Here is a 25,873-nt window from a genome sequence, read left to right as displayed (position 1 = left end):
CATCCATCCATCCATCCATCCATCCATCCATCCATCCATCCATCCATCCATTATCTTTACCCGCTGCTTCCTTTTCAGTTCACGGGGGGTCACTAGTGCCCATGTCCAGCAATCACTGTGTGAGGGGCGGGGTACACCCTGGACGGGTCTCCAGTCCATCACAGGGCCACATAGAGACAAACGAAACAAACAACCATTCACTCTCTCACTCACACCTAGGGACAATTTAGAGTTACCAATCAGCCTAACATGCATGTGCTTGGTCTGTGGGAGGAAACTGGAGTATCTGGAGACAGCCCACGCAGCACGGAGAGAACATGCAAACTTCACCCAGAAAGGTCCCGGACTGGCATTTGAACCGGCGACCTTCTTGCTGATAGGCAACAGCTCTACCAACTATGCATCTCCGTGCCACCTAAACAAAATTTATGAATGCAAATAAATAAATAAATATCACTTTCACTGTATCCATTCATCCATTTTTTTTTTTCTACCGGTTTGATCTTGTGCAAAGTCTCTGGGAGTTGGTGCCTAGAGTAAAATGTTCATGTGGTTCTTGCATGGGTGCTATAAGCTAACTGTTGCGCACAGACCGGCCATTGCTTTGTATGAAATGGTAACTGTGAAATATGATGTTCAACTGAATCTCAAAAACCTTCAAAAATATTTTGAATTAACATCGTGAAGACTTCTGACCCAGCATACTCATCAACAGTACTTCATACACGTCAACAGAGTACTACTGCATTCATGTGGAAAAATTAGAATAAGTGCTTTTAACATTCACAGCAAACACTGAGATGATTGTCAGCCTCCCATGGCTCCATGGTGGATTGTGCATTAATGTGCTGATGAGTTTGACATTGCATCAACTTGACTGTGCTGCTTTAGGGCATAGAGGAAGAGTGATGGCTGAAAATTAAAACACAGAGCTTGAAATTGGCTCTGACATTCAGAAACGTGGCATTTAAAAGCCACCACCTAATTCTGGTTAAATTAAGGAACGACACATTTAAGCTGCAACAATTTTTTAAATTTACATAAATATAAGAAAAACGTTTAACTTTCAAATGCGTTAACTAAGCATCTATTTATATTTAGTACATTTCTGCTATGATGATGTTGATTCGTTTTTAAATTTTCCATCTGCCTCGGCCATTATCTTTGGTTTTCATCGATTCCCAGATCTCACAATGTTGTTTTTATCATGATCGGCTTCCGTGTGTGGAACCCACGAGCAGGAAGACGATGAGACTCCAGTAAAATAAGTAAAATGTTTAATATGATAAACAAAACATAACGCTGTTGAGGCAGCAAACTTATTTTTAGGAGAGACACGGAGGGATATCGAAAACATTGAAGTCTTGGACGGGACAAGGACTATCCAGAGACAAAGACATAACACCTAGGGGCTGAATATATACAGATGCTGACAAGGTGAAATGACAGACACATGTGGTGATTAGGATTAGCTACAGGTGCGATAGTGCTGGATCACAGGAGGAGAAATGCTGAAGGGTGACAGGCAAACATGAGGAAAAACACAACATGGTAAATGGACTGTACTTATATAGCGCCTTTCTATCTTATTTCAAGACATTCAAAGTGCTTTACACTACAATCTGTGTCCTCATTTACCCATTCATACAGCACTCTACTAGATCTCTACAAAGCTAATTGAACAAATCATTCTAAAGAGACTAATCAGAGCTTTATCACATTCATACACTGATGGGACACACATCAGAGGCTATGAGGGGTTCAGTTTCTTGACCAGGGACTCTTCATCATGTGACTGCTGGTGGATTCGAACCCTCAACTCTCGCATTGGAGGACGACTGCTCTTACCACTCAGTCACATGTATGACAAGACCCCAGAAACCCTACAGTTTTTTAGTGTTTACTGTTCTTATTGTTACCTTGATGTGTGTTTGATCATCAGTTTGTGGGAAAAAGAACAGTCACACTTCTTCATTGGTTGTTTGTTACTGTACCTGGGCGGCTGTGGCTGAGTGGTTAGAGCAGTCGTCCTCCAATGCAAGAGTTGGGGGTTCGAATCCACCAACAGTCACATGTCGAACTGTCCCTGGTCAAGACACTGAACCCCTCATAGCCTCTGATGTGTGTCCCATCAGTGTATGAATGTGATCTAAAGCACTGATTAGTCTCATTAGAATGATTTTTTCAATTAGCTTTGTAGATATCTAGTAGAGTGCTGTATGAATGGGTAAATGAGGCACAGATTGTAGTGTAAAGAGCTTTGAGTATCTTGAAATAAGATAGAAAGGTGCTATATAAGTACAGTCCATTTACAATTTACCTCTATGTTGTCTTTTCATTATGCAAGGAGCTCAGCTGTTTTACACTTGAAAATGTCAATAAATTAGAATTTAATAGTTATATAATTTATGTATTTTTCCATGTACATGTGGCTTCCTCATTGGTTGTTTTTAGATAAAAGGAAATATGAGATTATATAATAGTGGGTGTATTTAAAAATTCAGACGTGCTCTCTGTAAGACCCCATCCACAGAGAATGGCATTTAGCGTTCGTGTTAGCCTTGCGTCCACACAGAAACAGAGTTTTAGGAGTCTCTAAATGTATTTTTTAGGGGTGTCAACTAGGCCTGTTGCAATAAACAATAAATCGCAAGATAAATGAAAATTATCAACCTCGTTTTCATTTATCGGCTTTATCGTTTCTTCGTGTCTCTCTTTCTACTGAAGACACGGCTCAACTCCGGTGTTTTTCACTGACCCCTCCCTTTCTCTTTTCTCTTTAAAATCTATTTTTCGGGGGAGTGGTGGCGCAGAGGTTAGAGAGGTGGGCTTGTGATCCGAAGATCGCCGGTTCACGCCCCGGCCCCGACAACATCAAAATTGTGGGTGGGGTAGGTGAAACACCCACACTTGCCCTCACCCTCATTCGCCCCACTCTGGGCCCATGAGCAAGGCCCTTAACCCCACCATGTGCTCCCTAAACAGGTCTCTCTTGAAAATGAGTTCTCGTGGCTCAATGAGACTAACCTGTATAAATAAAGGCTAAATGAAAAAAAAAAATGAAAAAAAAAATTTTAACGATCCAAAATCACGTTTTTGGTTCGTTAAAAGCAACTAAGCTGAGAAATTAAGCCACGAGCTAAGCTAACAGGCCGACCTCGAGGAAAAACCCTCCATCTTGTCGAAGCTCCAAAATTGACGGTTGAAACCCGTTCCTTTATGTAAAAAGATTTTTTCTCTGCAAAAAGAAGCTGAGAACTTGTTTACTGATTTTTTTTACTAAAAGCTTTGTGTTAAAAGTGCTATGCTAAAGAGCTCAAACCACACTGAGCGTCCGCCATGTCACCATGTCAACCCACGTCACATCAAGGGAGCCTATCTCCCATTTTTCTTAAAGAAACATGCTTCTCGCTCCCGCGCTATCCATCATTCGGTTCAAAAAGGTACTACACTCAAAACAAATCAACATTTCTTATAAAATTTGACAATTACTAATTATTGTTAAATTTCAAACAATATTATCATTTATTGCAATAATTTCTGAGACAATTAATCGCCCAACAAAATCTGTTATCATGACAGGCCTAGTGTCAATGTTAATGCGTTAACGCATGAGATTAATCTAAAAAGATTAACACATTAACATTACATAATGCAGATTAATCGTATTACTTATTTTGATCTATGAAGGCCCCTATCCTGCAGAGGTAGAGCTGTCTTTTCTAGCCCAAACCCAGAGACTGGCCTGGCTTGATTCGGATTTGGCCAGTCGGGCCATAATGTGTGTGTGTGCGCTTAATGTGCAGGCCGGCCGGTCTCGGGTTTTGATGCGGTTTTACGAATCATACTGCATGGTATATGTAGTAGTTTCAGGGTCAGCTTGGCTGCACCTCCACTACAATTATTTAAATATAACGGGTTCTCTCTTTTTCGAGTTAAATTTCTGCCATGTGACGAGATAACTGTGAGTGGAGTGTTTAAATCAGTGACACGAGACGTTAATTTCCTTTGACCCATCAGAATAAATGTGGTCATTTATTGAACAGAATCAAAATTTAACATCAAAACATGTACACGTGATTAGCTGATCTGGTTCTGATTAATAAAACTTGGCACGCTTTACTAATAAGACAACAAGACATTTCTGAAGGCATCCAGATTACTGGCAAAATAGAAGATAAGTTAAAGGAAGGATGGGTGAAGAGAAAGATGGGTGAAGGGGGTGTCTGTTCGGATCAGGATGGCACGCTCCTTTCAACACCAGCTCAAACCTCCGGTACACTTGGCGCGTCACAACTCGTTACCTTTGCAGAAGATAAATCCGCTCCGGTGTTGGGTCCATTTCAACGCTACCTTCCAGCGTCTCCGGTAAAAGTGGCTGGCCATCGTCAGGAGTCGTGTCGTTTACTCCGTTCAACAAACAAGCTCATCTCCCGGGTGGATACACAGCAAGCTGTGAATCCGTCAGAGTTTCCACTCAGGAGTGGAAGACTCCATCAAAGACTCAGAAGACTCACCAGACCCCAACTCGACTAGAAGACAGACTTGAAGACTTCACCAGAGTAGAAGTTCCAGGAAGTGTGGACTTTTAAAGAGTTCTCACTTCCGGTCACTTCAGGACTTCCTGATTGGTTGAAACAACCAAGGTGGTTCTAGTGATGTCAGAGGGTTATTACAAGTCAAAAGGAGTGCAAGAATGTTTAGGAACATTTAGTACAGACAGGGAAATGTTTTGAGGAAGTGAGAAACTTTGCAGGTGCCATTTGTTCTTATTTACTGTCTGCTAGGTTTAAAAACAATACAGCCCGCTCTAACACTTCTTTCTGACTGTCTCTGACTTTTGACCGACATCAGTACTTCTCATTCAGACAGAAGATCAAAATGCATAATTACTTTGTAAATAAGCATTTAACAATTTCTAATTTAAATGAGGATAAAAAAAAATCATTAATACTGTTTCACAGTTGATTTAAAATGAGTGCTTCAACATTTAGAAATGGTATGAACTAAACACACTTTTGATTATCAAGATATTGTAAAATGGTAATGATAATAGAAAAGAAGAGTGTTATTTCAATTGATTACTTCAGGATACAATTAGACAGTCTCTGGATGAGCTAATTTGTATTTCTGGATTCAAATCAATGAAATAACAGTTCCTGTCCCATGAAGGTCTTCAGAGGCAGGTTTTGGTCGGAGGCCGAGTTCACTACATATAAAATTGTGTTAATCTACTTGTAGAAGAGGAGGCTTAAGTTTATATTTTGAGAGGATGAAGAAAGAAAGAAGAGTGCAGCAGTTAATCAGTCTGTGAAGATATCGCTGGTGCATTACACAATAATTGCGCACGTGGGCTCGGACTTCCATTATGCGGTTTTACGAATCATAGCACAACTAAATATGACTGCACAACATAAAATTGTGTTAATCTAGTTGTTGATGAGGAGGCAGGTCCGACTGGCCATTTTAAAGAGGTAAAAAAAAAAAAAAAGCCACGTTAAGCTCAGATGGACACCTGTCACCTGCTGCGTGTGTTCGCTGACTCACTGGTTGAAATGGACTTGCGATCTGTCCATGGTGTACCCCACCTCTGTGGTGGCTGGACATGGGCACCAGCAACTCGAAAAGGATGAAGCGGGTAAAGATAATGAATGAATGGATGGATGAATGGATGGATGGATGGATGGATGAATGGATGGATGGATGGATGGATTTGCTAATCATCGGCTGCGCACATCTCCACACCTGCTGTTATCTGCGGTGAAGGAAGTAGCAGCATCTAGCTGAAGCAAGCAGTGCGTTCAATTAAAATAGCCTTGTTCTATATTTTTCCAAATATTTTTTCTCTACAAATATTTAATACAATATCTCTAGAATTTATTTTTTTTAGGCTATTCATTTTGTATGTTAATATCTATTTGGTGAAACAAGAAATCGTATCTTATCAAAAGAAGAAGGGTTACATGTTTTGATCACATAGATGACACTTCATGAGACATTCGAGTTAACATGTATAAATTAATGTTTGAAAGAGGGAGGGAGCAGGTTTGAGCTGAAGATGGGTGACAGGCAAAACAAAGCAGGGAAACAGAAACATGAGAACACGAGGGACAGAAACTGTGACAGGGGTGAGCAAAAACATGGCATGTCATGAAGGGGCAGAGACGTGAGCAGATGGGGGGGCCAGCGGGGGCTGCTGATCATGACAAAACCTGCATATTTACTTTAATCAGATTAATCAAAGCCCCAGAGTGTAATTAATCTGATAATTTTTTTTAATTGATTGACAGCACTAGTATTTTTCAAAACTGGTTTCTAGAGTGAAAAACTGCTTAACTGCCACTGTTGCACTTTTGTATGGACGGCCTCAATGCTACCTTTTTAAAAATTATGTCATAAATCCACAAACAACCCCAATGTAGGCGGAGCTTAAGAACAACGTGACCAGAGGTTTGACAGGTGACTTACATTTTCTATAATCTTTACATGAAAGCTCTTATTTTACAAAATAGTCTTCAGTCAAATTATTCAGTTTTTTTTTTTTTTTTAATCTGGACCAACTTTTCTCCAATCAGGAGGCACATAACCAAAGCTGGGTTCACTTGTATGATTTTTTGTTTTTAGTGTTAAAATCTTTTGTCAGGAAGGAATCACAAGACAATCTTTGGTCTTGAGTCAGCAGGGTGTTGTTGTTCATTGTGATGGGATCACTGACCGTCAATCTAGAGCAGTCATGCAGGATGATGCTTCCACTAACTTATTTTTCCTAGCCATGAGTGCATTCACAGCTGTCACGTTTCTTCATCTTCCTTCACTTTTCTTATAGTCCATATCTAATGAATAAAAACATCAGCACCAGTGCATCAGGATATCAGCGCCAGTGCTTATTTTGTATTTTTGGAAACTAATATCCCACTTGGATCCCTTTATATGCAATTCTGCTGTGACAAAAAAAATCATAAAATCCAATAAATTAAAATTAATGTAAATAAAATTCAGTAATTCACTGGTAGGACACCACGGGCAAGACCTAGAATTCGCTGGAGGGATGGTGTGTCTTTTCAGGCCTGGGAGCACCTCGGGGTCCCCCAGAACGAGCTGGAAAGTGTCGCAGCCGCTGGGTTTCTCTCCTGGACTTGTTGCCTCTGTGACCCGACTACGGATAAGCAGTAGAAGATGGATGGATGGATAAAATTCAGTAAATCAGACAATCACAATTAAAGAAAAATACAGATATTCCTAATTTTTTTATGTTCGCAACATATGACGTTATTTCTACGAGGGGTATTTTTCTAATTTTCCACAAATATAGTAAAATCTCATATAGGTCTTTGCAATTCAGAATTATTATTTTTTTTAAATCAGAGGATATATACATACATATATACACAAAGATATAAAGCTTTTGTTCTAAAATGTAAAAATAACAAAAATCAGATGTGGGATTGCATCTAGAGTTAGGGCTAAGTGAGGTTCTGAGTCTCTTCTTGTTTGCTCTGGTGATTGACCGACTAACAAATGAGGTCAGGCAGGAATTCCCGTGGACGATGATGTTTGCAGATGACATTGTGATCTGTGGTGAGAACAGGGAACAGGTGGAAGAGAACTTGGAGAGGTGGAGGTATGCACTTGAAAGAAGAGGAATGAAAGTAAGCCGTCGTGAGACAGAGTACATGTGTGTGAATGAGAGGGAGGTCGGTGGAACAGTGAGGCTACAAGGAGCAGAGGTCACAAAGGTGCAGAACTTCAAGTACTTGGGGTCCACTGTTCAGGAAAATAGGGAGTGTGGTAAAGAGGTGAAAAGAGAGTCCAGGCAGGATGGAATGGATGGAGAAAAGTTTCAGGAGTGATTTACAACAAAGGAGTGTCAGCAAAGATCAAAGGAAACGTTTACAAGACGCTGGTGAGACCAGCTATGTTTTATGGTCTAGACCAGAGACAGTGGCATTGACTAAAAAAACAGGATACAGAACTGGATGTAGTAGAAATTAAGATGTTGAGGTTCTCCCTAGGAGTGACAACGATGGATAGGATTAGGAATGAGATCATCAGAGGTACACCACAGGTAGAACAACTGGGAGATAAAGTTAGAGAGGTCAGACTGAGATGGTTTGGACTTGTCCAGAGGAGGGACTATGGGTATACAGTATCAAGGTTAAGGTGTCTTTATTGTCATTCACATCACGTGTGGTACATGAGGTGGTACGAAACGATGTACACAGGGTCCCAGTTACCTCCAACAAAAATACAAATTGTAAAGAAAAACAGTAATAAGATTTAAGATATGAACTAAGAAATACACTAAACTAAGAATACACTAAGCACTAATTGTATAAAACAATGTGCTAAACAACAGCAGCACAAACATGAGTCTGTTTGAGTAGATGAGGACGAATGAACACAGTAACATGAAATAAACCAGCAGCCTGAGATCAGTATCATGGATAGTCAGCAACACATATCAACAATCAAGTGGCATTACAGTGATTTTTCCCAGTGATTTTTTTCCCAGTAATTTTCCCATTGATAATCCTGACTAGGGATTCATGAATATAACAGCCTAAGGGTAGAAGCTGTTCCTCAGTCTATTGGTGCTACACTTAATACTCCTCAACCTTCTGCCTGAGGGGAGCGGGGCAAAAAGTAAGTGTGCTGGGTGAGTGGGGTCTTTCATGATGCAGGTGGCCCTCTTCCTGCATCTGGAGGTGTAGATGTCTGTGATGGTGCGGAGGCTGACTCCAACTATATATTGGTATAATATTGTTAGAAATACAGCTGCCAGGAAAAAGACATAAAAGAAGGCCAAAGAGGAGACATATGGATGCAGTTAGAGAGGACATGGAGTCAGATGGAGGACAGAGGATGCAGAGGACAGAGATGGAGAACGACTTGTTGTAGCAACCCCTGAAGAGGGAAAAGCCGAAAGAAGAAGAAGATTAGTTATATATAGTATTTATATAAAATTTAGCAAGGAGTTGCAAGTTATATGTATTTTTTATCTTTATTTCAATCTTTGAGTAGGTTTTCAGGCTTTGGACATTTTTCTTCAAGGCAGGCATGGCTCTTTTGAGTGTAAAGGTTGCAGTCCCCAGTGCTTAGTGAACAGTCTGTGATTAAGTAGTATGTCAGCAGTGCAGGTGCTCTTTAACAGTACAAACTATTAACTGGGTGACCAAGAAGCAATTAGATTGACTTTCTGAAATGGCAGTCAATTAACAAAACAGCTCTTCTCCTTAAGTGAGGATCCGAACTCTGCTGGCTGTTCTAAGATCCCGGGGGGATTTGAACACTTACAGTCATGTCTGCATACTGTCTGAGGAATCCACCTGATATTACTTCTAGGGGTGGTTCAGTCACCAAACTTTAACCATGTATTCCTCGTTTGCACAGAAAGACATTTATACGAAATTAATTTTTTAACTCTGTGTGATAACTAAATGTACATTCCTTTGTTTATTAATGATCCATGAAGAGCTTGTTTTGTAAAATTCGTAGAAAATATTTGTTTTAGTTGCCATAAGAGTCTAAGAAGTAAATAAACATCAAGACCACAGCTTACAGTAGTAATATGTATGTATGTCTTAGCCAAAAATTCAAAGCTAATCTCAGGATTTCATTTTGTACTGAAGCTCCTGTGGTGTTTGCCCTTTGTACCGTCTTCTATACACTGGAGGATGACTCAAAATGTAACCAGTGTGGATGGTATTTCAGGATCTTGGTAAGATCTTCAGCGCTGTATTAAGATCACACTAGGTTTCCTATTATGATATATATGATCTGAGCACACCAAAAACTTGCATAGCAAGGTTAAGGTAGTTTTGTATTGTAGTGGCAGCATATTGCTTTGTGGCAATGTACCAATAACCTGGGGCCTGCGTGTTCTAGTGTAGCTTGGTCAGTGAGAATTTAAAGCACAACTGGCCTATGACTTGGTCAAGCTTACACCACACGGACAGCATTTAAGGAAATATATCAAAGCGGGGGGAGCTGGGGTGTGAGTTTACCTTGGCAGTGTTGGTAGCTGAGTCTGCTGAGACCTTGGAAGCTGTAGATGAACTTTAGAGCGGGGGAGAGGCAGCTAGTAATTGACTGTGCAGTGTTCACCACTCCCTAACCCTGAAGCCTTTTCCGGTCTGCCTCAGTGCAGTGAGGAAACCACACCGAAAGGCATTAGTAATAGAAGCACAGTGGAAGTTCACCAGGAGCTTTTCTCCCACATTGTCTTCTGAGCAACATCAGGAAGTGAAGATGCTGCTGAGCCTTCTTCAAGCCAGTCATTGTTTTAGCGATCCAGGATGGGTCAGCAGATATTTCGATTCCCAGGAACCTGATGCTGTGTACCCTCTTCTCACAGTTGCTGTTGTAGATGGAGGTTGGGCCTGCCCAATTTCCTGAAGTCCAGGATGACGTCCTTTGTCTTTATGATGTTCAAAACAAGATTTTTGACTGAAGATCACAATGTTAGTTCCAGGGCTTCATCTCTGTATTCAGTCTCATCTCCTCCCAAAATCAATCAATCCACTGTAGTGTCGTCCGTAAACTTCACTATGGTGTTACACTGGTGGGCGGGGCTACAATCATGGGTTTTAAGGCAGTAGAGCAGGGGGCTCAGCACACACCCCTGTGGGAAAAGACATGGGCAAAGTTTCACCACTTAAAGCTAGTTGGTGAAAAGTATTTGACCCAGTGGCAGGTGAATGGAGGAGACCTATAACAGTCAGTTTACTAAAACTAATATCTGGTTCATTGTCATCAACCCAAAACAACTCTTTAGCTTTTAAAATATTCATTGGTTTGATTAAAGTTTATTTTTGGACTCTCAATGTTCTGATTCAAGTCAGTCCAGTTGTACATCAGAAGCATATCATTTTCTCAATGTATGTAAAAAAAAAAAAAACCACAGGTAAATATGGCTTTGTTTTGGTTTTAAACACAAGTCCCAGGGTTATTTTTATTTTTATTTCCTTTCCTTATGCTGTGCATGCTGGGTTTGTCTTTTGTCTCCTTTAATAACAAAGAGAAGACCAAGCTGACAGATATAAATGGATGTGACTATCATTTAAGATCTGAACACAACCAAAGTTTAGGGGCTGAACATATTTACCTGTGGAAGGACTTTTCCTGTGTGTCTGTGAAGCTCAGCCTCTTTGGTATTCAGAAGAGAAATGTAGAAGTCAAAGGAAAGTGGTGAAAAAGCCACTTTTCTGGCCATGCAAATTAGAGGTATTTACTCAGATGTTTTGGTTATTTTCTGCTGGGAAGTAAAAGCACTCAGGCTGTGTGAGCGAATAAAGAAAAAATACAATCAAGACAACACAAGATGAGAATATATGCTTTGGTACGTATAAAGTAGATGTAAACATTTGCAGTGTAGTTCTGTGGAATAGCAGAAAAAAGAAAGTCGTGTTGTCATGGGAACAGACAAGATAATGGGTGGTGGCCTCCAACATGTGAGCACCAAAGTTCTTAGTTTTTTCTCACTCATACAGCGACTAAAATGCTTATTTATTAATGTGCCATTTGAGATTCAGTAAGCAAGAAAGTGGTCAATGTTTTTATGCATCACTGAGCTCTTACACAGTTCTAAAGATTACTGTAGGCTTTTATATTTACACAAGGGTAGTCCTCTTTTAAAGGACACAAGTGAGAAAATGATTGTAGGAAACTAGCTGTACGTGAATAAATGGAAACCAAGAGAGTATAACTATTTTCATAGTATATTTACACTGACAATTTTACTGATATTGATTTTGAAATTAACACGTTTTATTTTCTAATTCTTTTAGGTTGTAAAAGTTGTACAATTCATTAAAGATTGCAGTAGTCCTTTGTTATTTCACACTTCTTTTATCACGGTCTTGCTCTATCGTGGTTTTTCAAAATAAGATTGGACATGACACACAATTGGCTGATTGATGAGCCGCACGATCGGCATGAAATTTTTATTTAAAATAAATTATTTTAAATTCTTTCGCCCCTGCTACATTTTTGCACAGCCCAGAGCAAAGAAAATGTTTCTCCTGCACCTCTGTGCAGCCAAATATATCTAATAAAGTGGAAAAAAACAAACAAATAAATTGCTTTGCTGTATAAGTCACATTTATTACGCATCACAGCTGACCACCCGGAAACGTGGATTGGTGTTGTGCCAAATATTGATTGGCTGCCAAATGGCGGCCATGGTAGCATGCACGGAAGTACTTTAACAAAAATTTAATAAGATTAACACTTAAAAAGAAGTATTTGTTTACTCAAAATTATAGCAAAGGCTATGTCTCAGTTTAACTTTTCCTTTAATGGTTAATCAGCTGAATTTCAAAATCCAATTTGCGGCTTCAGGAGCGCACAGAGGGAGGACTCGCTGTGTATTTCTTCGAAATTTACAAACATAACGACAAAAAACAAATATTTGTTTGCTCGACATTATAATAAAGGTGCGTCTTAGTTGAACTTTTCCTTAATAAATGTACTTTAATGGTCAAATCAGCTACATTTCACCTGGGTGGCACGACAAAACGCAGCTGATTTGACGTTTGCTCCAGGAGTTCCGGAGTGAGACGAAGGTGGCTTTGTATGGCAAGCCAAGTGTCTCATTAATAGCCACTTTTACCTATTAATGAGACACTTGGCTTGCCTTATTACTTGAGCGCCCTCTAGCAGCTGAAAATGGTAGTGTTCAAAATTTTCCATGTCAGAATGAATGAAATCATCAGATCTCAGCCAAAAATTGGGTTATAAATGTGGGAAAACAATGCATATTAATCGCTTCACTGTATAGGTTGTAGGGCATGCTAATTTATGCAAAAAGGTGCGACTTCTACAGTTAAAAGTATGGTATTCCTTTAAATGTGACAACTCTGATATGGACTTAAAATGCTCAGGTATGACCAGTGCTGATTATTTAAAAATGGCAGTCTGTGTTTCTGTTCAGAGTTGTAGAATATTTAACCTGATAGCATTCAAAAAGTCTTGTATACACCGTGATGTGATGAGAGTGAGCTTGTAGGTTTGTGCTGTTCGGAACAGGCGGTCTCAGGCAGATTGAACATGTGCATTGTTTTAATAAACCAGTTCACATTTTGCCTTCTTCTGTAAAAGTGCAAATTTTGCCAGGCACGAGTGTCGGCGTGCTCTGTGAACGCTTAATAACTCTTGTAATAGGTTGGCGCAGATTGAGGTGTGATGGTTTCCAGCTGAGACGTTTTTTTTGGGTCAGACTGTTTTATTTTTTACTTTTTTATATATTTATTTTCTCAATAATTGCTCTGATCACAGAATTAATTAGGTTTGCTTTCTTTCTCCTGCACATTAGCAGGCTCGAGCACCTGCTCACACACGCCTCTCTCTCTTTCAGCCTTCGTTGCACACATCCAACAAACACTGACGACGGATCAAACAATTACCAGCAACCTCGTATTTCAAACACGCACACACAGACAAGATGAAGTGACTATTAAAGCAAAACTTCACTGTGCCTGGATAAGAAGCAATAATCTCTCTCCTGAAGCTGCTGCACTAACTGTTACCTATTTGCAGAAAAGGATCTGGGCGTGCTGTGTTGAAGGTGGAGACTTGTGAAACCAAATTGAATTACGTTCCCCAACACACTCCCCCACCTCCCATTGCTTTTATTTTTCTCTTTAAGAGTTTTCATCCTAAACATGGGAGTCGGTGAAGAAGGAACTTATTGACATGAATAATCAAGCAAGGTTTTCCTTGCATGCTTTTAACAGAAAAACATTTGAATCAGCGTAACAAAATGACTTCAGACTGTTTTCACCCATCTTGAGCTTCCCATGTGAAAACTGATATGCACTGAGTAACAGAAGTTCTCCCTCAGGTTTCATTTTGGTAAATTAGATTTTTTTTTCTTCCCCTCACGCTGCAGAGTTGCACAACGGTATTGGATTATGTGCAAAACTTTGTGTGTGTGCAGTTTTCTTCTCCAAACAGTACTGATGTTCGTGGGAGAAATAGGTGCTTGTCATCTGTTTTTATGCATTTCTGGACGTTGTGTCTTATGCAACTTGAAATATAAAATTTATTAATTAGGCTATAAATATTGGGATGCAAAGGTTTTCTCACTGCTTGACATTCTTTCTGTTTTGTTGCTGTATGAGTTGGAATGTAAAATGTATTTATATGTAAATTAGGGATGCACAATATTGGATTTCTGGCCGATATCTGATATGCCATTATGTTAAAACTTATTTGTCCGATAACCAATACCAATACTGATATTTTTTTTCCCCCTAGACCTACTTATAGAGACTACATAGCTTTGTCTGTTGTGGAATTAAAATACTACATTATTCTTCATGGTCTTTGTCAGTCTGACCTGCTATAAATGCAGATGTCAAAAAGGGTCTGAAAATGATGTAACGCTTCAACTTGGACTATGTTTAACGTCAAATTTATTCATGACATTTACTCTAATTGTGTGAGTATAAAAAGTGTTTACAGAGGAATTATTAATGTATCTATAAACTATTAGTCATATATAAGGGGAGCCTTATTGTAAAGTGGTACCACTTTTAGTTTCATCTAACCACAACACTTTCTTCCATGCGGCTTGGGGAGTCTGCAAAATGTGTTCTGGGAAAATCAAAATAGTCCACTTTCTTTTGTTTCTTTACGTAACGTCTTTTTTCTGCCACTCTTCAACGAAGCTTAACTCTATGGAGCTTATACAACGTCCGTCTCAGCAGAAGAGCTGCTCAGCTCCATCAGATGGCCTCTTCGTTTGTGAATTTTTCTAGACGACCCTCTCTTAGCAGGCTTGCTTTCCATTGTCTAGTGTTTTAATATATGTTTAGGTTTAACTTTAACTAACTGATCTAGAATATTTTAACAATTTCATATTTTAAGTTCCAGTACTTTTATCATATTGTAAGGATTTGTGCTCCTCGGTGTTTGTCCCTCATGTGGTCAGCTCCTGTCTCTGCCACCTGTTGTCTTTCCGCAGGTGTTTGTGTTTATTTCCTCGTTAGTGTTTTGTTTTTAAGTCTGCGTCTCTGTGTTCCCCATGTCCACACATTGTCCTGAATGGTGTTCTGGTTTTGTCTTCCTCCGTGTCATCCTAAGTGATTATGTACGTTTGCTGCATTCCAGCTTTTGTTATTCCATTTATTAAAATTGATTCTTCATTTACCAAATGTTTTGGCCTATAAAACACAGTTTTGTGCATAATTTACAGGCCCTGTGACTTATAGGCCAAAAGTGACATATTTATGGATTTTCCCCATATATATAAACTGTGTTTTTGGCTGAGATATGACTGTTTTAATTCATTCTGACTGGAAAAATAAATTGGGCAGTACCGCTTTCAGCCACTTGATGGCAGCAGAGTCCTGCCATAGTCTCCCACCTTGGTTCTGCTCGCTGCTTGGACCGACCGTCAATCCATCTGCACCGCCCCGGCGAAATGCGGCTAATTTGATCATCAAAGTGCGTTTATTAAGGAAACGTTAGATTAATACTCACATATAATATAATTTCAAACAAATAATTGTTGACGTGTTTATCTTGTTAATTTTTTGTACAGCGACTCGTCTCGTGCACGAGTTTCCTTCCGCATTATCGGGTTTTGAAATAAAGCCAATTTGACCATCAAAGTGCATTTATTAAGCAAGCGTTAGATTGATACACACATTTAATATAATTTTGAGCAAACAAGCAATTGTTTTTAAGTGTTAAACTTGTTAAATTCTTATTAAACTCCTCCCGTGCACGCTCCTGCAGCCGCCATTTGGCAGCCCATCCATTTTTGGCACAACACCAGCCCACATTTCCGGGTAGTCAGCGGTGACGCATAATAGATGCGACGTATACGGCGAAGTAACATATTTATGGATTTTTCCACTGTATTAGACAAATATGGACTAATGTGTCTTATAGGGCGGAGCGACATGTACGGCGGAAAATACGGTAATCCTGAGTTCTCCTGCCTGCTCATGGGTTCTACCAGACAACAGAATCATAACACATTTACTGTACATAAATGTTTCATGTCGTCATGGTTAACACAATCCAAACAAGGATTAGGCCTATCCCAGCTCACTATAGACCTTCTCTTTATTTATCATACAGTTTTACTCATTGCTTGTGTTCATTTTGTACCATCAGTGCTCATGAAACTCTGAAAGGTGTTGTGGCTAAATAAGGTAGGACTCTGTCAAAGTACAACAAAATGTAGCTTTAATAAATACCTACAGTTAAAGGTGTTTATTTCTGAAGTGAGAAATATAAACAAGGGTACAGCACGTGGAGGCTTGAACGTGAGATATGTAATTACAAAAAAAAAAAAAAAAATCACTCTGAGTGTGAAACCGATTAGAAACAAGACGTTCTACTTGACTTTTACTTTTCAAAACACACGTTTGGAGAACTCTCTAGGCATATTCGCAGGTTGTCTTTGGCACTTGTTTAACTCGGGTTCCTATGAAAGCTGAAACGCCATGAATCAGAGATCAGGACGCAGCTTGTTAAGGCCACCCTCACAGCCTTACTTTGATTATGGTGCTTTTCCAAACAGCCTGCTGATTTGATCAATATTCTTGCCATAGAAGCAGAAAAGTGTGGTTGCAGACCGGAGCTCCGAATATAACCTCAGTGTAACATAATCAAATTTAATTGTCTCATAAAACTATCAGATAAACTTTATTGATCCTGGCACATTCAATCGGGTCACTGCAGGGATTGGGAGAGATTTAAAGGTCTTTGCTGGATGCCAGAAAATAAATCTTTTAAATGTCTCGTTCGTTCGTGGAGGACAGACACATATTTTTATTTGACCTATTTACAGTTCGCCTTCCACTGCAATATAAAGGAGGATCATTTTTGGTCCCTCCATCTTGTTATGCTGTATTTGCTTTATTACTTGAAAAAAATAAATAAAAACAATTTTTAGATTTTGAACGTCTGCAGAACCTTTGGTCACATTTATATGTAAACGCTTTAAATGCAGTAAAATTAAGAGAAAACATTTTCCAGACTTGGAAAAAGGCACATTTTGGGCAAATAAAGATGAACTTCTTTGTCCTTGTGATTGATTTTTTTTAGTGCCTCTTTTGGTGTCGTTAATACATATAGTAACGGTAGCCTAATTTTCTCAATAGTTCTACAGTATGCTCGCAAATATGCCTCTGTTGGTCAATTACTCAAAAATAATCAAGCCATGATGGTGTGTACTTTAACGCACCGTGATGGTGTGCATGGCTGATTCATGGCATCACCAAATCAAAAGTGATATAGGGTAAAAATCAGAGGTGTTTATGTGTAGTAGTATGCAAAGTTTACCCTTAATAATATTGATAATAATAATAACTTTTATTTATAATGCACTTTACATTCACAATGGATCTCAAAGTGAGTGAACATCAGATAACATCAAGATAAAAAGCAACCGAGAGGAGTAACAACCAGGAGGATAATGCCTCAGAAAGATCACATCAAAAACTTAAAATGCACAAAATGCAGGTAAAATACTCAAATAAGAACTATGAGTGCAATAAAAAACAAAAGTTTACTGTTCTCGGCCTCGTAAACTTCACCTTGACCCAAGACTGACATGAATATGACTAAACAAAATCCATGTAGTTACATATACTGCAAGTGCTACATAAGTTTTAACTTCCTAGGACAAACTGGCATCCACATATGCATGTCATGCAAGAGTTCGGGTCTTAGGAGGTTAAACCACTTCAAAAATAAAAGCAGATGCATTGATTCTGTGTGGTTACATTTATTTATGACTATTTATTATATATCGTATTTTTCGGACTGTAAGACACACTTAAAATCCTTTAATTTTCTCAAAAATCGACAGTGCCTTATAATCAGGTGCACCTTATGTATTAATTCTGGTTGTGTTACTGACCTCGAACTGATTTTATGTGGTTATTATGAATGAGTTGTATAAAGTTTGACTTATCCGACTGCTTTGTTTCACTTAATGCACCTTCTAGTCTGAAAAGTACGGTATTTATTTTACTGTCATCCCTGTTGTGTAGTAGTATCACTCAGCAGTGACGCCTACAGATTAAGAGGACAACTGCAGTGACAGCATCGTGTCTAAATGTATAAACAGCAAGTTTGCTAATGTTCCAAATCAATCACTTCATGAACTTCACCATTATCTTGGCTCTGCGCTGAAAATGTGTTAGTTATCTCTGTCATAATGATGGTCTACCCAGAGTGAACAGACTGAGAACAGCAGACTCAAAACCCTTTAGAATATAAAGTGATTTATTTACAGTGAAATAATGAAATGTACTATATACAGTGGGCACGTCCTGGAAACCCTGGAAGGGAAGGAGAGACGTCAGAAGCTACATGGAGCAGTTAGATAATGCAGGTAGTAGATTTCTTACACAGAACGATGGCCGCATAGAGAGGAAGGCTGGAGGTTTCCAGGACAAAGCAGGACCCAATGGAATGAGCAAGTTGGAACATGGCGGCAAGGGGTTGGAAGGCGTTGGAGCAGTTGGAGAAGATCCAGAAGGAATGTTTGTAACTCATAGGCAGGCACAGAGGTCGAGGATTCGAGGACGGTCACTGAGGTCCAGGACAGGAGACTCAGGAACCAGGTTCTGTGCGAAGGCAAGGAGAACAACAAGGTAAGCTTAAGGATTAACACGAGGAGGCAGAAAGTGGAAATACCAGAAAGTAAGTAATGCTCCAGCAGGGAAGGAAGCTCTTCTGCAGCATCTTATAGTCCTGGCTCTCACTTACTGGGATGAGTCTTAGCTGTGGGTAGTTAACTCCGCCTCTTGACTGCAGGAAGAGCTGGAAACACTACAATCTCGTTTATTAGGTTGTTTTCATAACAATTATTGCAAATAAACCTGTCAGAATCCTTTTGTTGACTATTTAATAACATACAGAGCTTTCCAACAATGTTCAGTCAGGTCATCTGGATGATTTCTTTTTTTGCTGAGACATTTCGTCCTTCATCCAAAGAACTTCCTCAATCCGAGAAGCCACCAAATACAAATGATTCCCACAAACACCATACTGCATAGTGGGGGGGGGGAAAAAAATAAAATTGCTGGTGCTAAAATGGCCTCTGGGGCCTGCCGTCTCCTTCGGGGCCTGCCCTCTGAGACAGTCATGCCAAGTGGTTCAAAACACCAAAGTTCATGCTCAATAATCAACGGTGTTTTGAAACCTTTGGTATACGGAGCTTTAAATAAAAGTCAAGTTGCTGTGCATGACTCCTACAACTTACTGACTGCGTACACCATACATACTTTTTTTTTTATATCTCATGATTGTGTCACAATCTGTTTTCTTGCTCACACACTGCTTAGACTCCGACTACCTTCTTTGTTGGCAAAACAGCATTGGATCTTCTTCATTCACCCATTTCACTTTCATTTTACAAATGTTCTGTACTGCAGGTTTTACTCTAAAGGAATTAGCTATCCTTAAAAAGTACTACTTTCTGACTTTGGTCCTTTTTCAAAGGAAAATATCTTCCATGTTTTTTGGTTCGGTGTCTATTTCATGCCATCAAAACAGAAACTGTCAGCTAAAGAACTCTCCAAATGGCCATGTTAAAAACTTTAGTTGAAATGCATCGTTATTCCACCAGGTGTAACCTTTCAACTTTAAATAAAAACGCTACTTGACGGACAGAAATAATGCGTCTAATATTCATTTCCATTGGATTCTGGATGTCCTGCTCCTTTTCTCTTGGTAATGAAAGTGAATTAGGATGGCATGTCTGCAACGTAGTTATTATACATTTAGCCACTTTTTCAGGCTCCAGTTTTGTATCATAAAAATTCTTGATGAGATTTTGTGTATTTTTCTGCTGCCAAATGTACCACTCGATCCTTTAGCTTTACCTGTGCTTTTTGGAACTAATCTGGTTTAGTTTAATTATTTGCTCTTTTCAACAACATCAGCTGCCTGCTGAAGCTTGAAATGGCCCTGATGTCAACGGTGACAGTGAACCGAAACAATGACCTTCAAATAGCCGAATGTTATGAATCATTACCATCAGCAACGAAGAGTTTTTGACTATTCGTAAAAACAATGTTGAATTGCACAGCGTTACGTGTGTAAAGCAATAGACTATAACAAATGTTTAAAAGCAGGAAAGTATCAGATGTCCGTGTTGATTGATTGACTGGTGCCACTTTATCAAAAGAGAATTGGATGATTTATATGAAAAAAACTCTGTTTTTCTTTTTAGCTTTACAAATATCCTGCATGATTCATGGCTGAGTCATTAAACGTGACATTTTGTTCCTATTTTTACAAAATATTCCTCATAGAAAAGGTTTGTTTGTGAAAATGTGATGTGGCTTATTATACATTAGAATTATTTTGCTAATTCCCCGGGAAGACAAAAATAAACTGTGCGATGTGGGAGAAAGGATAATGCCTTTTTGTAAATTACCTGAAAAAAATAAATAAATAAAAGGCTTTTCAGAAAGCTCTTTTATTAGTCGACTGTCTGTGGGCTATGGGGAAAAAAGGATTCTCTGCGGCAGAAGAAAAGTGCTCAACTGCTTTTCAGCTTTTGTGTGATACAAGGCTGGGAACTGTAGTTTGGATGTAATAGATGGCCGTTCGTTGTTATTGAAGCTATTCTGGATCATTACAAGCACAGAGCACAGAAAAAGCACCAAGAGCACGCTTGAAATAAAAGTAGAGCATTAGCACAGATGGGTGATGGTAATAAATTGGGATTTTTCTGTGTAGTATGTATATTTTCATACCTTTAAAAGCAATATGATGTAAATATGGCATTGGGAATTTCAGTTTCGCTTCAAATTGTTTGTTTAATCAGTTTAACTATTTACTGATGGACGTGGTAGCTTGGTGGTCAGTGCCGCAGTCTCATAATCACGAGGCTACGGGTTTAAGCCCATAATGCATCAGAAAGAGCATCCGACATAAAACAGTTACCATTTTTTTGTTTGAGTTTGCTCACTGTCAGGGAAAGTTTGGTCAAGGTTTATGGATGTTTTTCAACTATGTCTGAGAATGTTAACTGCCCATGAACCGTGTGTTTGAGTTAGCAGACAGAGCTGAACGAGGAGCTGGTTTGATACTGCATGTGCAGCTCTGAACTCCGAGGTTGCCTCCGAGTCTGTAAACTGGGAAGCTGAGGTCGCCGTGACCTCCAGTAGCTGAAAAGCCTTATAAAAGTACTTCTTGCATACTGTCCGGGGCAGATCATTGTGACTGGGTTTCAAGCATGTGACTTTGTACAGTAGGCCCTCGCTACTTCACGGTTCGACTTTTGTGGACTCGCTCTTTCATGTTTTTTTCAACGATTGTCAACTTTACTCAGGTGATTGGGACGGTAGAGGATAAAAAGGTAAAAAAAAAAAAAAAAAACTTTGGACAGGCGCTGCCATTTTGTAGTTTTATTTCAATAAGTATATACTGCAATGCCAGTCAAAAAATAACTACACTACCCAGAAACCAACAGTTCTTCCAGCCACTGCTTTCTGCCAAAATGGAGGGAAAGTTTTGCAACACAAATCTACATGATCTATTAAGCTCAGAGAACTGGCAGGAAAGTTGCAAATAATCCTGAAGCTGAACTCATCCTTCAAGTTATATCTTCACTGCTGAATGCCTGGACTGCAGTTGATCCAGACTCAGTGTGACCCGGATCCTGGGGGCTGCAGGGAACAGACCGTGGCGGGGTCCGGCTTGGTTCTGGTGGTGTGGTGCTGGTCCGGACCGGGCCCAAGTGGTGAACTACATCCTGAGTACCTACCTTCCTGTAGCAACAGCACATGCACATCAGCCTGAACAGGGCATTGGGCTTCGTTATGCTGCAGGGTGGCCAAACCGGAACCAAGCTTCTGCAGAACTGGTGAGTACCCATATAAATTTTTGCAGTACTGTACAGTACATATACATATGTTGTTAAAATTCTGTATGTTTAAGAGTTTCGAAAATTGCAAGAGTGTGGGAAGGGTCTATGAAGCTTTAAAATATGTAAATACTAAAATAAATACAGTAGTCCCTCGTTTATTGCAGAGGATTCGTACCCTGAAGCCCCACAATAAGTGAAAAACCTTGAAGTGGGAATAGTAGTATGCAGTAGTTTATTATATAATATATATTTTTTGTTAGTTTTTTTGTTCTAAGGCATTTAAAACCCTTCCCATACTTTTCAATATTATAAACAATGTTTCTAAACTCTAAACGCTCTAAAAAGACAGAATGTCATGATTTCAGCTCCCTGCCTCAGCTGCTCTCAGTCACCTGCAAGCGCTTTTGGCCACGCCCACTTCCCCGCTCTGCACGGAGAACAGCTGATCAGCTGCAGCAGGGAATTTATCCTGCAGTATGGTCTGCACAAAGATGCAGGAGGTGCTAAATAATTCAAAATAATTGATTTTAAATCAAAATTCCATGCCGATCGTGCGGATCATCCATCAATCAGCCAATTGCGTGTCATGTTCAATCTCATTTTGAAAAACCGTGATAGAGCGAGTCCGCGAAAAACAAACTGCGAAGTAACGAGGCACTACTGTATAGCGTTCCTACTTGGCGGTTTTTCACCTATCGCGCTGATGAGTGGAACGTAACCCCCGCGATAATCGAGGGACTACTGTACATCTGTGTAAGCCTGTTGTGACTATCTGTCCTTGCAAGTACAACTGTGCTAAAAAATCTTCTCCTGTCATCGTGTGTGGCTCCTTTGAGTAAGCTAAATAATGCAAGGATATTTTTTATCTAACACTCGCATAGGGGAGCAGCTGAAAGAAAAACACAAACAATCTGTTTACTGTTTACTCAAAGAAACATCTGATTATTTGAATCTGCCCTTACTTAGGCACTTGTTTGCATTTCATACTTTTATTTTTTTGGCTTTTGGGAAATTTTTTACAAATAATGTGCCCTCTCATTCAGTCTGGTTGTGTTTGTGTGCGTTCAGTAAGTGGCTGATGTTCACTCACGGCCCGTAAATCCAAGACGTAAGTGAAACCATCAGAGCGAGTAGAATAACGAGTCCTGCACCTTGTGCCTGGTGTGCGTGAAGACAAATCGTGTGCCATTTGTCTTGTGTAACAGGCTGGACTTATCTCTTTTATTCTCCTCTCAGTCCGCACATGCAGACTGATCCAAAAAGGGCTGTGTTATCTGACAGAGGGGAGAAATGAACTCTGAACGATCAGAAAATGAAAAACGATTGCTTTAGATTAACTCTCATTAATTAAGTCAGCCAGCCTCCTAACCAGCCCATCGACTGCACATGAATTGACTGCGTGATTAACTCAGCTCTGTGTGTAGATATAAAGTGTGTATGAATTAGAAAAGGGCATGTTATCATTAATGCAACAAGAGATTTTATCTTGTTGTTTATATATATATATATATATATATATATATATATATATATATAGTCATTTATTTCTAATGAAATTATTTCTAATGAAAAAGATATGAACCCTGATTTGCTTTTTGTCTTTTATATGTGCATACATGTTTGATGAGCTTTTCGTGTCTACCAGTACATAAGAAAGTGGATGTCCTTCACAACGTGCATAATTAGTAACACAGGACAGTGCATCCAAGCAAAGCTAAAGGACAGTGGAAAAGGCTCATATGAAAATACAAGAGGAGGATATTGGAAATGTGGTGAGGCAGGTAAGAAGAAAGAGAAATCAGTGCATAAACGATCGCACAGTTTGCAAGAAATAACATTTATTTAAAAAGAGATTAAATGATGTCACAGGTGTATAAGTGGTTAGAACAAAGGAGGAGCTGGAACAATTTCACACAAAGATGAGATTCAGAGGACAGGTTTCAGAAAAGCTTCCATTTCGCAGCGGTGTGAGTGCTGCAGGTATGTGCTGTTAAGGCATTACAAGGAGCGATTCACTTGATTGCGCATTAGTCCCACTGTGACGGGGACTACGTGTTTTATTTAGCAGCTTCACTCCAGAAGGACGGACGTTTGTTTGTTCTCCAGCCTGCTGCGTGCTCAGGGTTACAGATGTGTGCTTCTGTAACACATCTGCTAATGGACGACGAAGCAATCATCAATCGTGTCAGCCTCCTTCCTGACTCCTGGCACTGATGTTATAATCACCCACCCTTTTATAAAGAAATGTAATCTTTGTAAGTTCTCAAAAGGCTTAGGTTACGTTGTAAAAAATGACTCTAAAATAATGTATGAATGTAAAATAGCTGCAGCTCTCACTTAGTTTATAAACCACAATAAAATTTTATACATTTGTCCTCTTTAAATTGACATAAGCCTAAAAGAGCAAGACAAACTTTAAATTATCAGTACTGACATATAACATTTATTACAACCTGAGTATTGCCTTATACGCAAAGCCAAAGTGACATAACAGCTGCAGTCAATCCAGAAACTGCCTGCTCCCATCCTGTCAGAAATTCACTAATTCCTACTTAATGATCACTAATTTACCAAAAAGATACTTTCTCACCTTACGGGCGGATAAGTAATACACAAAAAAATTGCAGTATGATGTAACGTATAATTTCATATATCATGCCTTAAAGTGTCCACAGCTTCAGACAATCAGGAGCCATTTTGTTGTTGTTTCAGTTGAAAATATGAAGCTGAATCACATTTATTATTCACCTTAGTGAACTAGTACCCTCAGTGTAGGTTTAGTTGTAAGTAGTGCATACTGGTGCGTCTACAATCATTAGAATATTGTAAAGTATAAATATATAACCCTAACCCTGTCTATTACGGTGCAATAAGATTCATAACTGGCTGTAATTACCACACCCACCACTGCACCCTGTATTCACTGGTTAACTGGACATCATTAACTTCACGCAGACTCTCCCACTGGTACATTTTCATCTTTAAATTACTTCTTGGTCTGCTGCCTTCATACATCTCCTTCTACTCTGCATGAGTGCAGCTACAGCGTGCACTGTCAGGGCATTACTACCTGCAGTGTTCCCTCAGTGAGGACTGAACTTGGCAAAAGGGCCTTCTCCTACTCCGCTCCTGTTTCCTGGAATATCTTGCAAAAAGATCTGAAGTTCTCGACCTTGACCTCTCTAAGTGGCTTTAAGAATCTGCTGGACTCCTGGCAAGGACCAATGCAAACATGTTCCTGTTTTTAGTAGGGATGCGGCCTATCCGATCCAGTATCCGTATCGGCCTCCGATACCAGCATAATTTACGTAGCGGATTTTTCCGATCCAACCTGCAAAGATTTCCGATCCATGATGCATGTTGGCTTCAAACTATGGAATGGATTTCCTGAACGGTGGCGTGTCTCATGAACCCAGAGTAATAAGACCCGCCTCATATTCAGGAAATCCATTTCATAGTTTGCAGCCAGCTACAACGTGAGGACTGAGTTAGCAGCACTGTGGCTAAGAGCTAACCAACTTTTCATCTAAACATGTCCGCTGTGTGGAAGTATTTTACACTAGAAACACCACAAAACAAGACAGCAACGTTCAATGTCTGCAGAGCCATAGAACCACATTAAACCACGTTAAAGTTAGTTTTACGTTGGACATTCGAGCTCCGTGGCTTCAGCGGGGCGCTACTCTTGCTCAACCCAAAACAGACAACTCGACCTCGGTCAGCCGCACTCATTCTCCCCGTCTCCGAGGAGGCGCAGACTGAGCGCGGCTGCCCCAAATCAGGCCGCCTGCTTCGGATTGAACAAGAAGAAGACGTCGCTGAAGCCACAGAGCTCGAATGTTTACCGAGAAGTTGCTAAACTTCATCATAATTAATGACCAACCACTTTCAGTTGTAGAAAACGAAGGATTTTGCAGCTTGATACTTGCAGCCAAGATATAGTTTACCCTCCAGGAGATATTTATCAGTACAACAGTAGACAATCATAAAAAAATATATGATTTGAAAATTACAAGAAAATTTTATATA

At 39.6% G+C, this 25,873-nt stretch overlaps 1 protein-coding gene across 1 annotated transcript in view; it reads left to right on the top strand.

Moving 5' to 3' along the window:
• The window catches only part of snx29 (sorting nexin 29), a 270,132-nt gene that overhangs the window by 102,082 nt on the left and 142,177 nt on the right, over positions 1-25,873 (top strand). Inside the window, 1 exon segment of the mRNA XM_037691628.1 lies at positions 21,103-21,129. Coding sequence (XP_037547556.1) covers positions 21,103-21,129 — 27 coding nt within the window.

This window comes from Nematolebias whitei, chromosome 17, assembly GCF_014905685.2.
Source record: "Nematolebias whitei isolate Nwh7 chromosome 17, NemWhi1, whole genome shotgun sequence".
NCBI classification, from domain to species: domain Eukaryota; kingdom Metazoa; phylum Chordata; class Actinopteri; order Cyprinodontiformes; family Rivulidae; genus Nematolebias; species Nematolebias whitei.
This window is presented reverse-complemented; position numbering and strand designations above follow the sequence as displayed.